Source organism: Trichophyton benhamiae (assembly GCF_000151125.1).
Source record: "Trichophyton benhamiae CBS 112371 chromosome Unknown Abenha-F-W-21b08.fp109, whole genome shotgun sequence".
NCBI classification, from domain to species: domain Eukaryota; kingdom Fungi; phylum Ascomycota; class Eurotiomycetes; order Onygenales; family Arthrodermataceae; genus Trichophyton; species Trichophyton benhamiae.
The window spans coordinates 286,109-308,900 of NW_003315096.1; the positions used below are offsets into that span (position 1 = coordinate 286,109).

The 22,792-nt window shown below is 50.8% G+C and overlaps 9 protein-coding genes across 9 annotated transcripts; 4 read left to right on the forward strand and 5 right to left on the reverse strand.

Moving 5' to 3' along the window:
- Nucleotides 1-1,559: 1,559 nt before the first annotated feature.
- ARB_01211 (uncharacterized protein) lies at nt 1,560-2,789 on the forward strand (the record flags this gene model as incomplete). Its single annotated transcript, XM_003012552.1, has 3 exons — nt 1,560-1,813; nt 1,905-2,028; nt 2,094-2,789. 3 exons carry the CDS (start codon nt 1,560-1,562, stop codon nt 2,787-2,789), a joined length of 1,074 nt encoding a protein of 357 aa, XP_003012598.1.
- Nucleotides 2,790-3,241: 452 nt separating this feature from the next.
- On the reverse strand, nt 3,242-4,194 carry ARB_01212 (uncharacterized protein; the record flags this gene model as incomplete). Its single annotated transcript, XM_003012553.1, has 2 exons — nt 3,242-3,964; nt 4,024-4,194. The coding sequence occupies 2 exons, from the start codon at nt 4,192-4,194 to the stop codon at nt 3,242-3,244; spliced, it is 894 nt and encodes a 297-aa protein (XP_003012599.1).
- A 467-nt stretch (nt 4,195-4,661) lies between these two features.
- ARB_01213 (uncharacterized protein) lies at nt 4,662-5,949 on the forward strand (the record flags this gene model as incomplete). The annotated part of the gene is made up of 2 exons (XM_003012554.1): nt 4,662-5,696; nt 5,755-5,949. The coding sequence occupies 2 exons, from the start codon at nt 4,662-4,664 to the stop codon at nt 5,947-5,949; spliced, it is 1,230 nt and encodes a 409-aa protein (XP_003012600.1).
- A 288-nt stretch (nt 5,950-6,237) lies between these two features.
- ARB_01214 (uncharacterized protein) lies at nt 6,238-8,841 on the forward strand (the record flags this gene model as incomplete). The annotated part of the gene is made up of 1 exon (XM_003012555.1): nt 6,238-8,841. One exon carries the CDS (start codon nt 6,238-6,240, stop codon nt 8,839-8,841), a length of 2,604 nt encoding a protein of 867 aa, XP_003012601.1.
- Nucleotides 8,842-9,273: 432 nt separating this feature from the next.
- Nucleotides 9,274-9,918, reverse strand: ARB_01215 (uncharacterized protein; the record flags this gene model as incomplete). The annotated part of the gene is made up of 2 exons (XM_003012556.1): nt 9,274-9,510; nt 9,571-9,918. 2 exons carry the CDS (start codon nt 9,916-9,918, stop codon nt 9,274-9,276), a joined length of 585 nt encoding a protein of 194 aa, XP_003012602.1.
- A 509-nt stretch (nt 9,919-10,427) lies between these two features.
- ARB_01216 (uncharacterized protein) lies at nt 10,428-12,542 on the forward strand (the record flags this gene model as incomplete). The annotated part of the gene is made up of 3 exons (XM_003012557.1): nt 10,428-10,826; nt 10,936-12,301; nt 12,397-12,542. 3 exons carry the CDS (start codon nt 10,428-10,430, stop codon nt 12,540-12,542), a joined length of 1,911 nt encoding a protein of 636 aa, XP_003012603.1.
- Nucleotides 12,543-13,749: 1,207 nt separating this feature from the next.
- Nucleotides 13,750-14,970, reverse strand: ARB_01217 (uncharacterized protein; the record flags this gene model as incomplete). The annotated part of the gene is made up of 2 exons (XM_003012558.1): nt 13,750-14,653; nt 14,723-14,970. The coding sequence occupies 2 exons, from the start codon at nt 14,968-14,970 to the stop codon at nt 13,750-13,752; spliced, it is 1,152 nt and encodes a 383-aa protein (XP_003012604.1).
- Nucleotides 14,971-17,116: 2,146 nt separating this feature from the next.
- On the reverse strand, nt 17,117-18,691 carry ARB_01218 (MFS sugar permease, putative; the record flags this gene model as incomplete). Its single annotated transcript, XM_003012559.1, has 1 exon — nt 17,117-18,691. The coding sequence occupies one exon, from the start codon at nt 18,689-18,691 to the stop codon at nt 17,117-17,119; it is 1,575 nt and encodes a 524-aa protein (XP_003012605.1).
- Nucleotides 18,692-20,369: 1,678 nt separating this feature from the next.
- ARB_01219 (uncharacterized protein) lies at nt 20,370-21,517 on the reverse strand (the record flags this gene model as incomplete). The annotated part of the gene is made up of 4 exons (XM_003012560.1): nt 20,370-20,714; nt 20,776-21,002; nt 21,062-21,330; nt 21,393-21,517. 4 exons carry the CDS (start codon nt 21,515-21,517, stop codon nt 20,370-20,372), a joined length of 966 nt encoding a protein of 321 aa, XP_003012606.1.
- Nucleotides 21,518-22,792: the final 1,275 nt, after the last annotated feature.

Genomic DNA, 22,792 nt, shown 5'->3' on the forward strand with positions numbered 1-22,792 from the left:
TCTTCGTCTTCTTTCTCCTTCTGTCTCCTTTGGCTTTGGCTATCGGTATCGTTTGGTCTGGCTTGCTCTGGTCTTTGCTCTGGTTTGATATCTTAATACACTGACTCGAGGTGATACCTACTTCCTTACACACTCTTTCTTGCTCCAGGGGGAGGATATCCCCCCCTTCACCTTTTTTACTTCTACATCTTACATCGTTTTATACTCCCCCCCCCCCCCCCCCCCCCCCCTTTTTCTTCCCCATCGGCACCCTTCCAGTGGATAGAACGCCTTGATGTTTCTTCTTCTTCTTCTTCTCCTTCTTGATATCTGTGACTTAGCTATTTTACTTCTTTCCCTCGCCCCCGCCGTCTGTCTTTGCAATCTGCTCTGCTCAGTCTCTGTTCTCTACATACCCCCTGGCCCTGGCTTCTTTTTCTCCCTGCCTGCTTGCCTCGCTGTGTTTCGATATTGTTTCATTTTATTCCTTTTCTTCTCTTTTCCTTCCCTGCCCCATTGATCTACCTGCTATGTACTCCATCTCTTTTACCTTAACTCTTACGCTTATATTATGCTCATGTCTCTATCTCTCTTCATGCTACTTACTCTCTTGCCGTCTGTTCCATCTATCTACTATCCGTCTACTTATATCTATATCTATGCCTGTATCTCAATATCAATCTTCCAAAAGGAGGGATTCTGCCCCTTTCCCCGTCTCCTATCCTGCTATCCATATCTCTATCTACCTTTAACGCCTGCCCGTCTGCCTGTCTGTCAGCCTGCTTTCCTTTTTCCTTTGCCCCGGATGTCCTTCTTCCACTTTTTTCTACTTCATGAAACGGTCACAGAAAAGAAAAAAAAGGAAAAAAGGAGAGATCTCAGTCAGTATTCGCAGTATATCCTGTCCCATCCCATCCTACTTGCTAGCTATTATCATTATTATATATGTCTATCTATCTAATAAACCATGGACTATTTGTTAAATTAACCGACCAAGCCATCGTCGTATCGTCTTCTCCATCGTCATCTCCAACGGTCTTATTACTCTTAAACATCCTCATCCTCATCCTCATCCTCATCCTCATCGTCGCCGTCGCCGTCGTCGTCCACTCAGCTTCGCCTGCTTCTGCTCCCCCCTGGCTGCGTCCGCCCCCACCGAGACAACTCAGCCAGACGCAGGGAGTGCATAGCTGTACACACATCTACATATAAATATAACCAGACTCGCCCGTCTCCCAGTCCAAGTTCCATCCTGTCTTCCTCGTCATCGACGTCCGGAACTAACCAGTAAGCTCCGTTTAGCTAACAGCTAGTCAGCTCAACCAGCTTTGCTTCAGCCACGGCCGGAGAGGCGAAATCCGCCCCCTTTTAACTACGCAACCCACCAACCGCCAACAACCAACGCCAAAACCACCATCAATCACCAAAAACTCTCACTCAGCCAGACCATAGAACAAACGTATTTTCTACCTGGCATACAACTCAACTCCCCCGATCTCCTGCTCTTCTCTTTCCATCGCATACACTCTGCACAGCACACCCGGCCAGGCATACAGACGGATAGCAGAACAGTCAGGAAAATGGCGTCCAAACAAGCCACTCCGCAGCCCAAAGACCTCCCCGTCGACGAGAAATACGACCACTACGACTTCCCCACGTCTGCTCCCACGCCGCAGTCTGGTCACCCAGGGTATACCACGCCCGAGCAGGATGCGCAGGTGTTCCAGCTCCGGAAGCAGCTGGAGGACGCTGGCTGCAAGGACAGGCTAGACACATTGACGCTGCTGCGGTTCCTGCGGGCGAGAAAGTTCAACGTTGAGGCTTCCAAGACCATGTACGCACTAACACGCTCTTTTACTTGAGACTACATAGCTTTATACCATGCTGCATTAGTGGAATGGAGATGATACTGACTTGGGACACAGGTTCCTCGCGAGCGAGAAATGGCGAGCAGAATTCAAGACGGACACGCTGGTCTCAGACTTCGACTACCATGAGAAAGAGAAGATGTTCGAATACTATCCCCAATTCTACCACAAGACAGACAAGGTAGGCCCCTCTGTCTCCGTCTCCCGGCATACACTGCCATTCGCTTACCTATGTGATCTCTGTAGGACGGCCGACCAGTGTACATTGAGCAATTCGGCAAAATCGACCTGACAGCCATGTACAAAGTGACCACCAGCGACCGCATGCTCAAACACCTAGTATGCGAGTACGAGAAGCTGGCCGACAACCGCCTCCCCGCCTGCGCCCGAAAATCTGGCCACCTGCTGGAAACCTGCTGCACGATAATGGACATGAAGGGCGTGGGCCTGGGCAACGCCTCGTCCGTCATCGGCTACGTGCGCCAGGCCTCTGCCATTTCTCAAAACTACTACCCCGAGCGTCTGGGGAAGCTGTACATCATCAATGCGCCGTGGGGGTTCAGCACGGTGTTCGCCATGGTCAAGGGGTTCCTGGACCCGGTCACGGTGAAGAAGATACATGTCTTTGGAGGCGGGTATGAGAGCGAGTTGCTCTCGCAGATCCCCGCAGAGAACTTGCCGGTGCAGTTTGGCGGCAAGTGTGAGTGTGAGGGCGGGTGTATGTTTAGCGATATGGGACCCTGGCAGGAGCCAGAGTGGGCTGGCTCAAAGGAGAAGAAGACAGAGGCCAAGGAGGAGGGAGGCGAGGAGGGCGAGGAGAAGAAGAAAGAAGAGGAGGAGGAGAAGAAAGAGGAAGAGGAGAAGGAGAAGGCTGCTGATGCTGAGCCGGCTACTGCTACTGCGACGGCTACGGCTGCGGCTCCAGCTCCGGCTGCTGCTTAGATGGAATATACAGGACGGACGGACAGGCGGACAGATAGAAGGTAGAAGACCTCTCTTTTTTGATCTGGGACTGGACTGGACTGGACTGGGCCTGGGCCGAACGGATGGATGTTTGGTCTATTCGTATATACTACATTGCAAATATACTACCGGGTGACTTGACTTCTATAGTGTGTTGGTACAAGCATCTGCATGGGAAGAAATCAAACATATTCAAATAAATGAGAGTCAGATCATTTTATTTTATTTCTTTCCTGTCTCAATGACCTTGATCCTAGATTGTGGCTTGTCCCTTAATATTTACCTATATCACCCCCCTAGCTATCCCAGACCATCATCTTAATTAATATCGTGTCTTAACATGCAACAGCGCCGTTACATTTAAAAATCAGCCACGAGAAGAGTGCTAAATTATTGAATAATGAATAGTTAAATCAATTCGATACCTTCAATTACATCTTCTCAACAACCCCGGTAGCAAGCCGTGCTCTCTCCGCCTTGCCCACCGTTGTAGCCAACGGCGCACCAGCACTCGTACCACCCATAGAACTGCTTCCTCCCCCATCTTCCTCGTCTTCGTTCCCATACCCAATCCCGCTTCCCTCCCCTTGCAATTTAAACAGTGTCTCTAACGATCGAGCATAGACATCACTCATCTCCCCGTCTCGCCATCGCTCTTGAACCTGCTCCGTTCCCAGGGGTACCTGTAAAACCCATTCGGGATGTTTCTGAAGCATCCTTTGTATCCTCTCCATATCTCTCTTCCTCTCTTCTTCCTGTCGTTGCTCTTCGTCCATATCAGCATCTACCAGCACATCATCCGCCTCATAATCTTCATCTATATCTTCTTCTTCTTCTTCTTCCTCGTCGTCATGTAAAAGAGCATTATTCAGCGCCTCCTCGTACGCCTTTGCTGCTTTTAGCGGCGCATCCCGTCTCATCTGCGCTACTGTTGTAGTGAGTGATTCCAGCTGTGCGTAGAGAGACGTAAGTCTGGCCGCGAGCTCAGTGTCGAATGGTTCGTATTCAATTGACTCCCGGGTTGTCAGGAGTGACTCGAGGTTGATGGGCTGCTCATCTCTGCTGGGTCCTTTTTGTTTCGAGGACGAGTCTGTTGTGTCGATTCCGTTTATGCTTATGGAGGGTATAGCGGATGTGAATGTCTTGTTTATGAACTGGAGTCACGTCAGTATTTTGGCCTTTAACAAACAAAAGCTGGACAAAGAGAACGCACGCCATCGACTAGACTGCGCACTCGCTCTTTCATGGGATCCGAGTCATCGTTGGCAGAGGGAGGGAAGTGGAGGTCGAGCTTTTCGCGGGCGACTGTCAGCGTGTTTGTGTAGAGGTACGTGAGGTCTGCGGTCGACTGCAGCTCGATCTTCCGGTGGTGCGGTTCCTGCATGTTGTATATACTGTCACCGATGCACACTTTGTGTCTATCTCTACCTCTTTAATATCCTGTTTGTATATTGTACTCTGTGTTGTCTATTCTGTCTGTTCTTGTTATTCTCCTATCTTTGTTATCTGATCGAAGGCCTAGTGTTGATGTCCCGTTTAGGCTTAGCGTTTCCCATGTGATGTCATCGCTTAGTCATCATGTTTTTCCTAGTTTTTTCTTAGCTAAGAAACTTGGATGTTGATAAGAAGAAACAGACGAAGCGACGGCGCTGAAGCTGCGCAGGAGAGACATTAATATTATCCCTTTTCTCCTTTTCCTCTCCCCGCCTGTCTGACCACCGTGGATACTTATAGCAGGCTCTAGCACCGCCCTCCTTATGGCGACGGAGACAGCACCGCTACGGCTTACCTCTGGAGCTGGAGACTTCACCCCCTAACTGGCGAGTTTCGCTGTCCTCTGGCCGCCCTGTCATGGCGAGCGGCGGTGGCATTCTCCTCGTAGACAACACCTGTCCAGCCCCCGAACCGGACGAGTCTGAGATTGGCCTGCGAGCGAGCCGGACGAGTACCCACCGATCCCTGGCGAAGAAGCTGACCGGCCTCTCGGTGCGAGAGAACCTGGCCCGACGGAAATACGCAAAGTACCAGCAGGATCGGTACGATGGTGGTGGTGGTGGTGGTGCTAACAGCACCCACGGGGTCAATGGAGACGACCGCAGGCTCAGCAGGGAGATCACAGCTACTACTCCACGAGAAGGCTCGCTGTCCAGGAACACGTCAATTGCAGCACAGTCGTCATCTGCTGTCCGACGGCCTGGGTCGGACGTGGCGTTCGACACCGAAGCATCCTTGCAAGAACAACCAACGACAGAAGAGCCACACCCTCAATCGCAAAGTGAAATAGACGTGCTCTACGAAAATCAACGAGGATGGTTCTTCTTCGGCAAGCCCATCTTTTCGAAAAACTCGCTTCTGAACCTTGACCCGCCGGCATGGATGACGGCCACTTTTGAACAGAGCCCCGTAACAATTGCAAATGCACAGGTCCCTGATCCAAGCTGGGAGTGGGACTGGAAGACATGGTATGTCGATATGTCGCATGACGTCGACGAGGAGGGTTGGCAGTACTCGTTCTCCTTTGCTTCGAAGTTCTCCTGGCACGGAACCCATCCCTGGTGCCATTCGTTTGTTCGACGGAGACGATGGCTGAGGAGGAGAGTGAGAAGGTCCAAACATAGACCTACAAGAGGTATGATTGGTACTAGCTACCTGGGGAGCGGTGAACCCAGTATTGTAACGACGGGAGAAGCTGGGACGACTTATACCGGCCAGCTATCGAGGATATCCCAAGATGAGTGGGAGGAACAGGTTGCGCCTGAGGATATCACGAACGTGGCAATTCTATCCAAAGCCATGAGGATCTCGACGCTTGATCGCGAGAGGATCGATGCAGTGAGGGAATTCGTACATCGTGGAGGAGATGGTCTGGTGTTGCTGGAAGATAAGGTAAGGATGTCCGCTCTGTCCTATCGATAAGGTAGATATTTGCTGACATACCATGTAGATGCCTGAGATACTGTCCATGTTGCTCTTTCATTCTTCTCGTCGACAATTAATCAAAATGCTGAAACAGTCAATGGATGAAATACCGCACGACTCTCCCGATGATGCCGAGAGAGCCAGGCGGGAGAATCTGCACAAGGCATACAAGGCCGGTGACCGGCTCGTCAGAGAGTCGTGGACTTGGAACAGCGCATGACAGCGCTGCTCGACCTGCCCTGTATCATAGAACTACCTTTTGAAGAAGAAAATGCCTCTAGATAGACTATTAAATCAGTTTTATATTCCTCTCCATCTGATCCTCCAGCTTCCTTCGTATCTACATTTGTATTTGCTTACTAATCAATCTTAGCTCAGCTGCAAAAAAGTCGAAAGCAAAAAAAACCTCGAAAAAGGCAGTTTTTGGACGCTGAACAGTCCGGCATCTCCAGCATCATCGATGACCTGACGACGTTTCGGGCAGCTCAATGCTCGTCGGCAGCTATCAATGTTCTCAGGCAGTCGATACTGCTTGTCGAGGAAAGCAAGCATACCCGTTGCCGAGAATATCAGCGCAGCCATAAAGAATGAGCCGCTCCTCTTCCTCTACCCACCAGCCTTTGCTGCGGCGATTGACAATTCTATCGGGCTCACTAAGACACGGACTGCTTCGGATAATAGAAAGCCGGGAAAGGAGCGAATAAACCGTGTACCGGAGGATTTGCAGAACCGGCAGTCAAGGAGTTCACAGCGCTCCGGGCCCGAGGTACCAGGCCGTCAAAAGCCTCAACCGAAGAGCCAACGTCAGGCAATCGGCGGCAGCGACACTATAATACTTACAAATAACACTGAGAACACCCCTCTTGACACTGTCCTAGCTCCACCGATTGTTGAATATGATCGTGATGACAAGACAAGCAAAAGTAAAAGCACCGCCAGTTATTCTCAGCCAAATCGATCTAAGCATGCATTGCCAGAGCTACTGTCCGAGCTGGATAGTCTAGCAACGAAACAAGGATCTCAACCATCAAGCCATGAATACAATAATGTGGGCGATACAAGACCAGTACGGAACAAAAGCCATATGGGGGGTTGGATAAGGAAATCGGCACATGGTGTTCCGTTACGCTATACCAAATCCATGGCCGATTTTGACAGGCAAAATGCTACCAGGAATCCCTACACGGCACCTCCACGAACTCCTCTACGATATGTTCGCCATGGTTACAATAATCCAATCAGTCACCGTGTATACCAACCCAAGTCTCTTGAGGAACAGCGATCTGATGCACAGCGTCAAACCAGCATATGTCTCCAGCTTGTGGAAGGGTTCAAAAGCCTCGTCAATAACAAACCGGATCGTCCAGCTGATGAGTTTCAAAAGACAATCACATTAAGTGAAGCTGATGTCGTGGCTCTTGTTGGAGACGAACGAGAGAATATGTGGGTAATACCCTTCCTGAGCGGTTGCCGGGCACACGTTCTCCCACAGACCGACGACTCACTTGGGCTTCGTCATCTGGTGTTAAGCGGAACACAGGCAGCTGTTCAAGCTGGGGAGAAGCACATTGAAGAATTTATACAAAACCTTCCCAAGAATGACCTCCCTCCTTTCATGCCATTCCTGAAGGATTCATCTCAGAGGCCCTTGATACGGTCTGTGTGGGCGTCCCTCCCACCGGAACCACTTGTGCCTGGTAAAAATGAAATAAAAGCTCCGAAGAAGTTTACTATCAAGACATTTGCCGATTACATTGAGGATTTGGTTCTAGTACCAGTTACGCGATTAGTCCATGGGAGACTGCATAGTGCGCTTGGGGTATCCCACAAGGATGCAATCGGAGATATGATCCGCCGTCTCATGCTCGATCCTGAGAACAGGCAATACTTCTCTTCCCGATCCATATGTCTAGCCATATCCTACTTTGCGTCCCACCATGCACGCTCCTCGCTTCCTTCTCTGCTTCCCGCCTTTGAAGGTCGTATGACATCACGGACCGTAAATGCACTCCTGCGAGCATCCGTGCTTCGTCGAGACTTTGTGTCTTTAAAGTGGTGCATCAATGCCATGAAACGCCAGGGTATCTACCCTCGCAATTGGGCTTGGGTATCAGTACTCTCTTCGATAACCCCCCACGCCCACCGCTTTGACCTCCTGGTCCAAGCCAGAAAGTCTGGGGTCTTTGACGATGCACATGTATTCCAAGTTGCAGCGTCTATATCCATTCAGCCACGGTTTGGAAAATGGCTAAAGGACGGCGGTACCGTATCAGGTTTCATGAAACACATGGACGAAACCCTCGGCCACGGCTGGTTAAGTGTTCGAACCATCAACAGAATGATCCTAGAAGGATCTCTATGCAGCAAACCAAACGTAATCTCGGATATTCTCGAGTATTGCGAACGGGTTTCATTTGGCCTGGATACAACTAGCTTGAACAATGCACTGTTTTACTTCCTGCATCAATCAGACAAGATGAACAAGGCGTTCGTGGCCTTATACCTAAAGGTTACCCAAACCTTCAACATCAAGGGCGACGATCAGACAATGGACATTCTCTGGCACCTTGCCTGGAGAGCAAGGGCGTATAACCTCTGCCGGGTTCTATGGCGACATGGCTGTCTTAATGGCTGGACTACACAGAAGATGCAGGTTAGCATATACTCATCGCTTCGACGAGAGGTGCATGGATCTTCCCTGCCAGAGCGTGAATGTTGGCTGCAGAAGATCGGCAAGGTGGTTGCTGGTGTTATTCCGTTTGAAAACCTGGAAACAGATGCCAGTCAAGACTTCAACAAGCTGGTTCTCGGGGTTTGTGGTTCGCCATCTGATGTTTATCCCGAGTGGCGGAAAGAATTGGCAAAGAAATTGGTAGATAGCGATCTCAGTGCTTCGGATGATGGGTATGAGTATAGAGAGCCTCTTAACCAACTTCTTGAGAGAGCCTACGCTTTGGACGAGGAATGGGGCACATGTCATGATAAGCCAGTTGACTGGCTACGGAAGAACAGTGTGACAGTTGACATTGTCAAAGCTGATGTCAGGCCACCCAGCAACCCCCGAGGTTTGAAATCGTGGGTTAATCGTGAGCCTCTTGCTCTGGCCGGTTGACCATTTATTTACCGTTTCCAGTATTGATCGATACCCAGTTTTGCATATATAGCGAGCCTCATGCCGAGATTCCTCTGTTGTATAATAATGTATCATTATATAGAAATAAATCTATCATTTGTTGTGGTTGACTGTCTAAGCGCTAGAGAGGTAATCCAGCATCTAACCTCTAGCAATACATTATGCGCCCCTAGTCAAGTGGGATATGGGTTTCTTAAGGTCTCAAAGAGTTTAAGTCCGCTATTTGGTCTTCCTCCAGTCACAGCTTCAACCAGTTGGCGTGTGATAGTTGATATTGTATGCTCAATAATCCAACCGCGCGGCCGTGATGCTGTTAATTTTCCAGCAATTGATTTGCCATGTAGTGTCTCATCATATCATCATGTTCGTCCATGTATAAAACATGCCCGGCATGTCATATACAATCCCGGCTCAACACACATGATGGCCAGGGTGCTCGCCGTTCTCGTGCAATGGGAGGCCATCCGGATGTCCGTGGTAAGGATCCGATGTCGGAATCATGCCCACGTCTTCCTTCAAGTAGAGAACAAAGCGGAATGCAGAATTCCCATTAAGATAGTAACGATGCAGCTGCTTGCTCCTAAGAAATCCCAAGCGCTCATACAGCTTCATGGCCGGCGAATTTGTGATCTCGGTTTCTAGAACAATCTACATCCAGGAGAACGGTCAGTAATCAACATTTCTATATATATACAACAGGCAGCATACCTCATCCGCATCTCTCTCTATCATGGCATCCATGGCCAAACGGACCAGCTTGGTAGCTATCCCTTTCCCTCTATGCTCCTCCTGTACCGCAAGCATGGCTATGTATCCTCTCAACGGCCCACCACGATGCGGTTCCAGCTTCGATACAACGACGCCAACCAACTTGTCCTTCTCGTCCATCGCCATGAAGCAGAGATCCCCCCATTCGTAGAGAAAGTAGCGGTAGACGTAGATGCTGTACGGCTCGGAGAGATCTTGGGATATCAACTGGCGCATCGCGGGGACATACTCGTTCTCCTTCGCAGCCTCATACTGGACATAGCGGAACTGCGACGGGGCGTCGGCCATCGCAGATCTGACAGGCTCGAGGTATCCGCGAGCCGCTCGAGCAGGTCGAAAAGCGCCCAAGGTGGGTGTTGGTTGTATCGTTGTTTTTAATCTCGAAGGTTTCGACTTTTCCCACTGATTCGTCTTACATCATCACCAGGTCGAGCTTCCGTGTCTTCTCTCCCTCGCCCTTCGCCCCCTTCTTCTCTGCCTCCCTAGCTCGTTTTCTCTTCGGCCGTATATTGTGAGTATTCTATTAGTCTCTTTCTCTCCCCTCGAAGCTGTCAGGCGCATTGGTGCAGACGTTGGCGTTTTAGTTAACTATTCCATGTGATTAACACTAAAGGTTCGCCCGCTAACTACTTTATTTCTATCTCGAAAGACAAAATCCTCCCCTTGCTACCTGAAGACAGACGAGAGACCCCTGGTTAGTTATCTTTAGTCTTCGATATTCGCTTACGGAGGGTCATGAGCAGTCGATAGGCGTCTGTCTAGCTTACGCGCGCCTGTTTTTGCACTATATTTTTATTATGGCGGAACTGCGACGTCGGTTTGGCGCAGACCTCGTATCTACATCTACCAACGACGAGAACACTCCCTCGAATGCGAATTCTTCATCGAAAGTTATAGCCTCAGAGAAGGTGGCAGAAGCGCCCAAGGCGGAAGATAATTGCTATAACAAGGTTGAGAAGGAGGTCGTATACGTCCAGGCATCCTCGAAACCGGAGGACGCGGTTCCCCCGAAAAGAAGAAGTAAGCGACGGAATGGATTGATATTCGGGCTTGGAGGGATCTTTGGGATATTTGTGGCGCTATTCTTCGCAAATCAGAATGAGGTTATCAGTTTAGATGCACTGCTGGATCTCAATATCGACTCGCTGATCGATGTTATACCTGCAGGCATTGTCCGAGATGCAAAAGAGTTTTCAGTAAGCTGCCCTTTTTTCGTGACATAGCGTGCATATACTGACTTGATAACAGCAAAGTGAGCGCGAGACGGTGAGCTATGACTCGTTTTCAGTGGGTTTGCATTTGCAGGCGCAGGGGATTAAGGCTACTCATCCAGTCATCATGATACCCGGAGTGATATCCACTGGCCTTGAGAGCTGGGGGACGGATGAAAAGTCAAGACCGTACTTCCGAAAGCGTCTCTGGGGCAGTTGGAGCATGATGCGTGCACTGGTCCTTGACACTGCAGGCTGGAAGAGCAATATCATGCTGGATAAAGAGACCGGGCTTGATCCGCCTGGAGTCAAACTACGAGCTGCCCAAGGCTTTGATGCAACGGATTTCTTCATCACAGGCTACTGGATTTGGAATAAGATATTGGAAAACCTGGCGACAATAGGATATGACCCGACAAATGCATATTCAGCTGCATACGACTGGAGGCTTTCATATCTTAACCTAGAGCATAGAGACCACTACTTTAGCAGGCTCAAGGACCATATCGAAACTGCAGTGAAGCTGAACGGGAAGAAAGTGGTCCTTGTCTCACATAGTATGGGATCACAGGTAGCTCTATTCTTCTTCAAATGGGCTGAGCACAAAGGCTACGGCAACGGTGGTCCAGACTGGGTCGATCGTCACATTGCGTCTTGGATCAACGTCAGCGGCTGCATGCTGGGTGCTTCCAAGGGCCTTACAGCAGTACTATCCGGAGAGATGCGAGATACCGCCCAACTCAACGCCTTTGCAGTCTACGGCCTGGAGAAATTCCTGTCCAAAGAAGAACGGGCTGAGATCTTCCGTGCCATGCCAGGTATTTCCAGCATGTTACCCAAGGGCGGCAACGAAGTATGGGGCAACCATACCTGGGCGCCAGACGACTTCCCCAATCAGCCAGTAACTAACGGCAACCTGCTGAACTTCCGATCAAACAGCACGCTCACAGCTGCCTCGAGGCATAATTTCACTGTTGAAGACGGCCTAGCTTATTTGTACAACATTTCCGAACCATGGTATCGCAACCAGCTTGACGAGAACTACTCTCATGGCGTTGCCCATACAGCTGCAGAAGTCGAGGCGAACGAAAACGATCCCCGTAAATGGTTGAATCCGCTTGAAGTCCGCCTCCCTCTAGCCCCTAATATGAAGATATACTCGTTCTACGGCGTTGGCAAGCCAACGGAACGAAGCTACTTTTACCGCGAGGAAGTTGATCCCTTGTCGAAACTGAATTTGACCATGGACACTTCTGTGATGGAAGGGGAAGGGGAAGGACACGTTGATCGGGGCGTTGTTATGAACGAGGGCGATGGGACGGTTAATCTGCTTAGCTTGGGGTATATGGGCACTCGTGGATGGAGGATTAAGAGGTATAACCCGGCCGGGATACCGATTAAAGTGTACGAGATGCCTCATGAGCCTGAACGGTTCTCGCCGCGTGGGGGTCCTAATACAGGTAAGCTTTTCGCCCCCATCTGGAGGATCCGGTTACATACATACATGCATACATGTACCCGTGTTTGCTACTTTGATGATGCTAATTGTTGATAGCCGATCACGTTGATATCCTGGGCCGAGCCTCTTTGAATGATTTGATTCTGCGTGTTGCAGGGGGTAAAGGCGATTCTATAGAGGAGAACTACGTCTCTCGCATCAAGGAGATAGCCAGTCAGGTGAAGATATATGATGACGAGTAGATATATATAGGTGCCTGCCGTTTTTCACATGATACAGTGTGGAGTTGGACAGTTGCTTGGATTACTCAGTTTCAGCAGTTGATGTATATATAAAAATGGCTTTTCCGCCACTCACCGTAGCCAGATAGCTAGGGATAACAATACCTTTTAATGAAACGAAATAAACAAGCGGAGAAAAAGTACACGGGCAAAAGTCATGTTCTCGTCAAATCAGTGAATTAGGTATTATGCTAATACAATACACGCTACTCGGCAGATATGCAAGTAGCCGCTGGGATAAAATAATTACATCATGATCAAGTCAAGTCAAGCAAGCAGTAACGAAGCAGCTGGCGAAGGGGCGGGAGCCGGAAGCCGGAGCGGGAAGGATGGCCGCCGGAAATATCACAAGGCTAAAATAGATCGCTCGCTTGCAATAAAGGATAATGGAGCAAAGTGTAAAAAGGTAAAAAGTGTAAGGGGGTATAGATCTGCGTGTGCGTATGTATGTGAGGCATGTCCGGCCAACACACTTGCTTGCTTGCTTTCTTTCTCTCTTTTGCATTTCATGATAGAACCGCGGTGTGTTCTCTCTGTCGGTGTGGTTGTGTTTATTTGCATCCGTATTCCAAAGTTCGGAGCTGTATATTCTGCACCCCCCATATCTCCAGGGACAACCACCTCACCTCCATCCTCATCCTCAATCAACATCGTCAATCGACCAACCTCCCAATCCAAGAAAAAAGAAAATGAAAACGATAGTGTTCAAAGCGAACGTATTCCGCTTAGATAGATTTCTGCAGTCCACAGAGCGAATGTAAGGGGGAAAAAAGTGGTATAACCGTCACCGTCACCATCACCATCAACTCCATTAACACCGATCCAAAATGCCCCATTTGGCCCCTCCATCCATTCCAATCCAATTATGCGGTCCGGTCAGTTAAGCACCTTTTTGATCCAAAAAAGAAAAACATATGTATATCCCATCTCAGCCTGCGTGATAAGAATAAGCACGCGGGCCAGTTTGAAAGGGTAGATAGTATGTTGATATGTGTCGTGCGTCGTATCCAAGCGATAAATGGGCGGGTAAGTGATAGTTAAACCGAGCCCGTTCTCGACCGTTTCCAACCCTTTCTGATCTCCTGTTCCCTGTCTGGTCGTTGATATTAAAACATTATCGTATCGTATGTTTGTAAGTTTGTGTGTTCCTGATATTTTATTGTGGTTCTCATCTCGAGATACCGAGGCCGGTCTCAAGGTCTGAAGAGCGCTTGGGAATGCCGTCTGCCTCACCGCCCCATGCCGATTGTTCGTCGACTGGGCTTAATGAACCGGATGAAATGGATGAGCTGGATCCGACTGTCCACTCATCACTGTCCATCTGCAGGCCATCAGCAATGTCATAGCCGTACGAGCCAGGCATGCTCATATCGGCACTGCCGATTTCGACATAGTCGTAGTCCCAGCGAGTGAACTTGTCGGCCTGCACGCGTGGGAGGAAGCGGGACTTGACGTAGTAGAATGTAACGGCAGCAAGGAGACCGCCACCAATAAGGTCGACAGCGTAGTGGTGGGAAAGGTACATCGTTGACCACCAGAGCCAGACGACGTAGGTGATGAAGACAGGCTTTAGTTTTGGGAATGCATGGCTCATGAAGAGAGCTTCAAATGTGGCATGACCCGCATGGAGGGATGGGAAGGCGCCAAATGGAACTGGTGCGGCAGAGAAGCCAGAGGTGTACAGATCAATGCCGAACAGGGCATCGATGCGTGCTAGACCACCAGGGTCTCCTGGCATGCCGTAGTGGGCTGGCGCAAGGCCGTAGAGGTTTTCATACCAAGGTGGAGAGCAAGGGAAGAGGAACTGGATGATGACACCCGCAATGTTCATGTATCCGAAGCTGCGAGCAAAGATGGGGGTGATGCCGGGCGGGCCAAAGATGAAGAGGAAGATGGCGCAGACAACGGGAGCACCGTAATGCATGATGCCGTAGGGGAGCCATGCGAGCAGGTCTAGAGCGGTAGACTGGTGAGCGGAGAGGATATTTGACAAGTTTGCGCCGTAGATGATGTTTTCCAGGGCAGGCAGGACGCGAACCCAAATCGGCGGCCGCCAGTCACTTGGGATGAATCTGTAGTTATTGATTATTTTAGTATATGTTATATGTAATTCCTCCCCCCCCCCCCCCCCCCCCCCCTACCTTTTGTGATCCTCATGTTTCAGGATGTTAGAGAAGGGCCAACTCACTGGCAAGCATAGAAGAATACCAACCAACAGATTGGTGGCAGAAAGGGAAGAAAGAACTGGCATGTTATTGGCATCAACAGCGAGCTTATCAGGCCTAGGGCTACGATGGTCTTTGCCAGTGGTCCTGGCGACTGGATGATGCAGAGGGAGAAGATGCCAAGCACGACCAGCACGAGATACTGGCCATCGTATATGGTCCATCTATGAGCCTGCAGCGCCTTGAGGGTGTCTAGGGGCGAGAACGAGGTCGAGAGCCGAGTGATGGAGGAAGACGGCGATGTTCTCGACCGCAGTTTGGACCTGATGCGGCGGCGGAGGCGTGAAGGAAAGGGCAGGAGAAGTTGAAGCGAGCGCCATGGTATCAGGAGCGGCGGTTTCGCGAACGGATGGTCCTTCCAGGAGGCCATCTTTTTTTGTTTGTGAGCTGTCTCTGTCTGTGTGTCTCTCTCGGCGTCGTGGAGGCTGTCGTCGTTCGTCGTCGGCGTAGAAGTGCTGCTGGGCTGTCTCTGAGTCGATCCCGTCAATTGGTAGCGGGAGTCTCTTGGCTGCTCTCAAACCGGTGCTGGTCTCGTGTGTCTGTCCGTCTGTCCGTCTTGCTTCGGGGATGGGGGCAAAAGGAGTGTGTAGACGAAGCCAGGCAGATGCCACAACCAGCACAGGCAGCCCGAACGAGCAACGCAGCGCAGGCAAGCAACCCGAGGACGGCGAGGGCGAGGGCGAGGGCGAGGGCGAGGGCGAGGGAGGGTCAGGCAGGTCGAACAGGACAGAGGAGAGGCAGGCAGGCAGCGGGAGGTGCAGCAAGAAGTCGACGGGAGAGATTTCGGCCTGCTCTTAACCTGCAGCAAAAAGCAACGCAGGAGCGCCAAAAGGGCCGCTGACATAAGCAGGGAGCTCTTGGGTAGCGGCCTGGCGTCACGTACGGTAACGGGGCTGTAACGGAGGCCAAGGCTGGCGTGGAGCCGGGCGGTAAGAGCGTGACGGTACCGTACGGTATGCGGATGCTTCGGATGGCGGAGCGATGCAGAGTGACTTTGCTGCTCACTGCATTTGCTAGCGAAGATAAGTCACTCGGCATCGGCTGGAGCAGCATCAAATCTCCCTGCTCGTATCTCGCACTCAGCCTCTGCCATGCGCGGTGCTGGTGCTGGTGCTGGTGCTGGTCGACCCAAGAGCGCTGCCGAGAGGGATGTGCGCGCTGCGTGAAACGAATTATCATCCTTCCTGGAGCGCAGCCGTCGCAGCCCAGGCTTGGGAGCAAATAGTCGGCTGGAACTATACAGCGTCCTGCATCGTCAGCTCCAGTGGCCATGCAGGGTCATAGTACGGAGTACTTGTGATTATTATGATATACTGAATCTCTTACTGTAAATGTTGGTGGTGTTGGGTTGGGCCGGGGTCCAAAATTACCATAGTGTCCAAGCATAATCGTATCCTCCTGCTAGTTTCCAGCATCCCAGCAAGAGCTAACAGAAAAAAACTTCTTTGCGAGCGAAGCGACAGGCGGACGTTCGGGCGCCAGATCTTCCGTCATGACCAGCGGTTCCTCCTTCGCGACGTTACAGGGCTGGTCCCTCTTTCGCCCCGAGTCCCCGAACCCCGAAATGAGGTCACGGTGCGTCAAGGCTGCCAGCTGCAAGACGTTGCGTATCGAACCGTTGCGTATCTATACGTGGCTCCGTCGAGGGGCGGGACGATGGAGATGGCAAAGCTGTATTCCCGTACGTCAATTCTATTGTTTTTCCTGCGTGAGGGACGGCAGGTCGACTCGCGTGATCCTGCAAGCGACTTTTGGCCTGTCGCACTGTCGATCGCCTTGGAGATGGCGCTGTCAGAGTCGAGGATGGAGTTACTGGACAGGCAACCCCCTAGTTTGGGCACACTTATTTTATTCCATGGATCAGCCGCCATCGCAGCCGAAGCAGTAAAATTACTAGTCATAGTCAAAATAATATTAAAGCTCCGTCTGTCATTGAAGTTTTTTTTCTTTTTTTTTTTTTTTTTTTTTTTTTCGCTCGGTTATTTTCGTGTTTTTTTGCTCGCGTGAGAGAAAAATTACGTGCATAAAAAAGGGATGCATAAAAGCTGCATAAAAGAAGCACAACGCTATTGTTTACGTGATTATGTAAGACGCACTAAATCGTCGAACCTCGGCTGAAAATTTTTTGGTCAAAGAAAAGATTTCATAGATTGAAAGACTGAAAGATTGCGACATAAGCACAATACATAGTATAATGCATTTAACATCTGATGGCATGTCTGGGTAGTTCATTGCTCTTGTTCTTTGTTTCGTAACATAGCTTGGGTAAAATAAAAAATAAAATAAAAATCATAGAAAGGTTAAGCTTAACTAGCTCTTGTCAACCGCCTTTTCCGACTCCGAGACTTCCGCCTCCTCGCTTCTCTTCTCGTCGTGTGATCTTCCTACCATGCCGGACTCGAGGTCTTCCTTTCCTGCATGCTCTTGTTCACCGTCGTGAAGATGTCCGGCTACCTTGGCCAGCTCGAATTTGCGGCCTCTCATCTCTGGTCCAAAGGCGGTGGTGATCATGATACCCATTGCAATGATGGCTGTGGCTACTCCCATGGTGGCGCCATAGGCCGGCGCTGGCTTGCCGTTGTCTCCTCTAACGCTCACGGACTCTGCGACGGCATTGACGATCTGCGCGGACGGAGATGAGATCATGTTGCCGAGCTGGTATGTCAGGCCCGGGAAACTGGATCGGTAGGCAGGGGGGGAGAGCTCGTTGAGATGGATGGGGATGACGCCCCATGCGCCCTGGACGAAGAACTGCATCATGAAGCCCGAGGCGGAGAGGGAGCGTTCGCCGTGTGGGAGAATCCAGGCAGGTATCAAGATGCCTGAAATGAGAGCTGAGAGGACCATGGATCGACGACGGCCGAACCACTGGGACATGTAGCCGATGATGGTGCCGCCAACACAGGCGCCGGCTTTCATGAGGATGGATGCACGGGAGGCAGCAGAGTTGTTGAGGGCCTTTTGGGTGAGCATGAAGGTGGTGTAGCTGTCCTGGGAAGTATGGCTGTAGAAGTTGAACCAGGTCATGAGGAAGATGCAGTATATCACCAGCTTCCAGTCCTTGGCCAGCATCTCCTTGGTATCTCTCCAGAATTTACCGGGCGAGGCACCGCTCTTCTTGCCTTCCTTGCGCTCCTTGCGCGCAGCCAGGAACTGCTTTGACTCGGGCAGGAAAATTCGAATAACGCCGGACAAGCATGAGATGCCGGCTCCGATCCAGAAGACGACCTTCCATGAGTCCGTGCCGCCGCCGACTCCCAGGTTGGCGCATGCTGCAAAGACATAGCCCATCGAGTAGCCCTGCTGGAGGATGCCGGACATCAACCCTCTGGCCTCGACGGGACAGTTCTCCAGGGCCATGGCAATAGCGTTGCCGTATACACCGCCCATGAAGAGACCGAACAGACTCCTAACGGCCAGGAACTGGGAGAAGGTAGCGCAGTAGATGGTTGCGATCTGGAGGGCGCCCAGGATGAGCATGTTGGCCACCATGGGCCACTTGCGGCCCCATCTGTCTCCGGCCAGGCCAAACACGGCTGCTCCGACTGATCTGAGCAAGAGAGTCAAGGTGATGGCTGTAGAGATGGAGGTCTTGCTGCGGTGGAAGTACTTTGATAGCTTGACGGTCTGGATCGACAGAGCGTGGAAGTCGAACGCATCGCAGATCCAGGCGAACAGGCCGGCCAGGAAGAAGAGCCAGTTGCTTGCCGACAGCTGGGCAGCCATGGAGAACGGGTTCTTGAGCGGCTCCGGGTCGCGATACTCGACTGTGGTGACGCCGGTGACGGGGTCTGTCTCCTCGACTCTGACCTTCCAGTTGAACAGGTCGCGGAGGCACTCCATGGGCGACTGCCGGAGGTTCTTGTTGCTGTCGTCTGTAGCCATCTTTGGGCCGAAGAACGTAACGAAACAGATGATATAGATGAAACCGAAGTAGCTGGCTGGACTGTCTGTCTGTCTGTCTGTCTTGACGTTGGAGGTCTAGCTGAAGGTAAAGGTGAAGTGGAAGCCGAGCTGGAGTTTTGGTGAAGCTGAAGGGCCGGCCTTTTTTCTTATCGCTTGGTGACTTGACTTCTTATACTTTGCAGCCCTCGAGTCGATGACGGCAGAGGCCCTTTGCCTTCTCTAAGCTCAGCCAGACTTGAGAAGAAGAAAGAGAAGAAGAAGTAGAAAGGATCAGAGAGCGTGGAAGAGCAGAGAAGATCCGTCCTTTAAGTGCCTACAGTAATGCTAGCGAAGTGACTAGTTATCCGCTATCCCACCCTCCATCCCTCCCCCCTTGCTTGCATGACGGAGCCCGTCGCTCATCCACTGTGGAGAGACCAACCAGGGGGCCGAGCAGGAAAGCGACTTCTGCGGACTCTTCACCGTCGCACTGCATGAAGAGTCGAAGGAAGGGAAGAGGAAAATGACCAGGCTATGCTACCCTTGCCTGCTACTGGAGCTGCTACCTGCATAGATAGTCATCTTACTCCGTGGTTGTTCTCTCTTCTACGGCTTCACTTTCATCTTCACCTCCCCAAGCTGCCCCCTTTGAGTATACAGACCTAAACCATGGGCCGTCCCCCCCCCTTCGCCCTTCGCCTCCGCTCGATGTCACTCCCCGATGTCACTTACTATCTACCCGCTGCGATCTTCAAGGAGCCAAGGCCGAGGCCAAAATGCTTGTCTCGACTTAGCTAGCGAGGGCATCGTACGAGCTTGGTCGGACGTTTGGCCGGCAAAAGCGACGCCAACACAGATAAAAAGACAACCCTCAAACAGGGCCAGCTCCCGACTCCATCAAGGCCAGCCATGTGGGCTGCCGGAGACACCAGAGGCGCCCGCCGCAGAGACGCTGGAGCTGTTGCTGTTTATTCTCTCTCAACCGGTTGGCTGACGGCTAGCTACTCCGTAGATTGTTGGTGCGAACCCCTGGATTATAGCTGGGCTCGCCTAAGGCGCCGGCGACGTTCAACTGACCGTCCGACTTGAGACGGCTGTTGGATACATAACTAAGCTACTTGACTACCAAGGGCTAGTTACCTGCTTCCAAGGTAGCACGGCTCGGAGCATCCGTCCGATTTCTTGTCACTCTGTCAGTCGTTGTTATTATTCGTCGCCCCCGAAGCGTATCTCTTGCCCGTCTCCATAGCCGTCAGAGCGGGATACGAGGGGATGACATATAACTAACTACATGACTGGCGCATTTGGCCTGGGGTTCACTGCGATTCCGGAGATGGCGCCGTGGGGAAGAGTCAGCTAAGTGGTTATAATAATAATAATACGGAGTAACTACTGATTAGTTAGTTGGTCTAGCTGGTTGGCGGCCGTAGTTGAATATAAGACGGCGTGGAGACCTCAGGCAGGAAGAGAGCAGGTTTCCTGTTTTCCGAAGGGGTTCAAGCGACGACGGTCAAACGGATGAAAGCTGCGGGTAAAGCAAGCAACACATAACTAAAAATAATGGATGTCTCTGTGCGAAAGATTTGAGATTTCCCAGCTAATAATTTAATAATGGTACATCAAAGGGTGAGGATGGATCATGGCAAAGCGCCGCCAGTCACACATAGTTACATCCCTTTCATCCTTTCATCCAGGCCGATTTGAACCAGGGATGCTCCAGCGCCTCTGCCGCAGTGATTCTCCTCGATGGATCCAGGCAGGTCATCTTGCCTACCAAGTTTTTCAGTTCGGGCTCGACACTCCCCCAGGCCTCAAAGGGTTGTCGGGGAACATTCTCGGCCAGGCTCACCAGGCGCTCAAAGAACGGGTTCTCCTTCTGGATGTGCTTCAGCAGTCCATTGAACCCTTCTTCGTCTGCAAAGTAGGAGATGTGTCGGCTCAGGACGTGTCTCCAGGCGTCTTCTGCGTCGAGCTTGTCCCAGCCAACGTGGAAGACCATCTTGCCTGTCATGACATATATCATCTAGTTGATAACCAACTTAGCGTCATGCCAGGTTAAGTTGGCAGGAGGACTCAAAACATACCACAATTCCGAAGGAGAAGATGTCCGAGCTGATGTTCTGGCGGGCCCGGCACCAGCTCTCCGGGCTTCTCCAGATTGCATTCCCGCATATACCTTCCGAAATCCATTTCCCAGCCGGCAGGAGGACAGTGTCTTCAAGGTCGGATATCTGAACGCTCTTGATGTTTACCGTCTCTTCTCCTGCTTCTGCTTCTTCGTACTCTATTAGCACGTTGTCGGCCTTGATGTCTATTCAACTGTCAGCCACGGCTGCTATTTTATACTACCAATGGGTCTCTACAACGCACCGTTATGGGAAATGTTTTCCTTGTGCATGTCACAGAGTCCCTGCAACGCACTCCGCAGAACTTCAACCTTCGTTCTCTTCGACCGTAGCTTGGGGCTCAGGTGCTGCAGGTCTCCAGTCAAGTAGGGGTATATAAACATTTCAAGAGGTTGGGTCGTGTCAGTTACTGCCCATATATTTGGGTGGGCCGAGAATCGTCTCTGCAGGTCTAGCTGATACTCGAATTCCCCTGGTATCATGTTCTTGAGGACATACTTTTTCCCTCCAGAGCTAGGTAGCCTGGCGTTAGCGGATCGAGTCAGGGTTGAACTGGGGCAAGTCTAAAGGCCTACCTCGCGCGATAGACGCAGAGTAGAGGCGTCCTTCGTTCACGCAGCGTTTCTTCGATTTTGTAAATGCTCCCGGAGTCGCTCGTCAGCTGCATCCCTGGTGTAAGCGGCTCCTTGAAGGTTGACATTCTGCATCGGCCGGGTGTACAGATCGGGGCAAAACCTCGAGGCAAAGCACTTCCAGCGGGAATATATGGTCGGATGTAAATCCTAGCCATCAGGATTGGATGCATTACTTGCACTCTTGAGGTATATATAAGATTTCGAACTGCGGAGAGTTGAACAACGAAGTGAAGAGTGTGCTGGTCGATTCTGTCCAAAATTATCAGCTGCATGAAAGAGAAACAACCTTGTGTGAGCAACCAACCTCGTTTCCCATATAAGAGATGTCTATACCCAGTTCCGGATCTTGTACTGGGACTCACTCTGTGCAAACTATCAAGGATAACCTAATCAGCCTCTATAACTACCGACCAGGGGAAAGCTTATCGCAATTCGGGCAACTAACCTAGACGCAGCAGATTATGATCTCAGCCTGATTGGAAACTCCTCCCAAGATTTTGCCCTGGATGGAACCAGCTCAGGCAATGGCGGTTGCGGGGTGGATTTGAACAATGTTGAGCTCAGAACACTCAACATACCCGAGGACCAACAGGCTCGATCAGTTCGAAATATTCAATTATATAGTACTGCCCTATTTCATCTGTTTGGTTATCCCTTTGAAGAACCGGACGAGTTAGCTGGTGGTGATGCTGACTAACTACATATTTCCACATATGCCCCCAGCCGGTCGAGAGACTGCATTCCAGGCTTCAGCGAATAGGGCTATCCTCCTTCTTTTCAAGAGCCATACATATCACATCAACGCCGCCTTTCCGTACTTCAAGAATGGGCTCGTCATCAAAGTGATATAAGTATGATTTTGTCAACGGCCCACCGGGGCTGAGGCTTGTATTCCCTTCAATCAGCAGAATAATGTATCGCTTTGTGGGATTGCAAATCTTCGCAGGCTTCAGGAAGTGGAAAGCAGTACACTCGATGGCCTGTATTAATAAATTAACTAGTTAACTAGTTAATAGGACACTCTAACTTTACAATATTCACAGATAAGACGCACTCGGTACCCTTTTGTTTCCGCTAGATCGTTCCTCAAATTTCTGATGCCACTTTCAAACACCCTGCCTGCATATTGCCATCCCAAATCGCTTTGTCTCTGTCGAATGTTTCCCCGTTTTATCAATTTCGCTCCGAAGTTGGTTTATAATGTCGTCGGCACTCTTCCATAGTGGTTCGCTATTCATCTTAGGCCTATATCAGTATCATCGTAGTCAAAATGCCAGCCTTAATTGTTACCTTGAGTGGCATCCTACATATTCGAGGAGAAAACACTTGGTTGCGGGGAA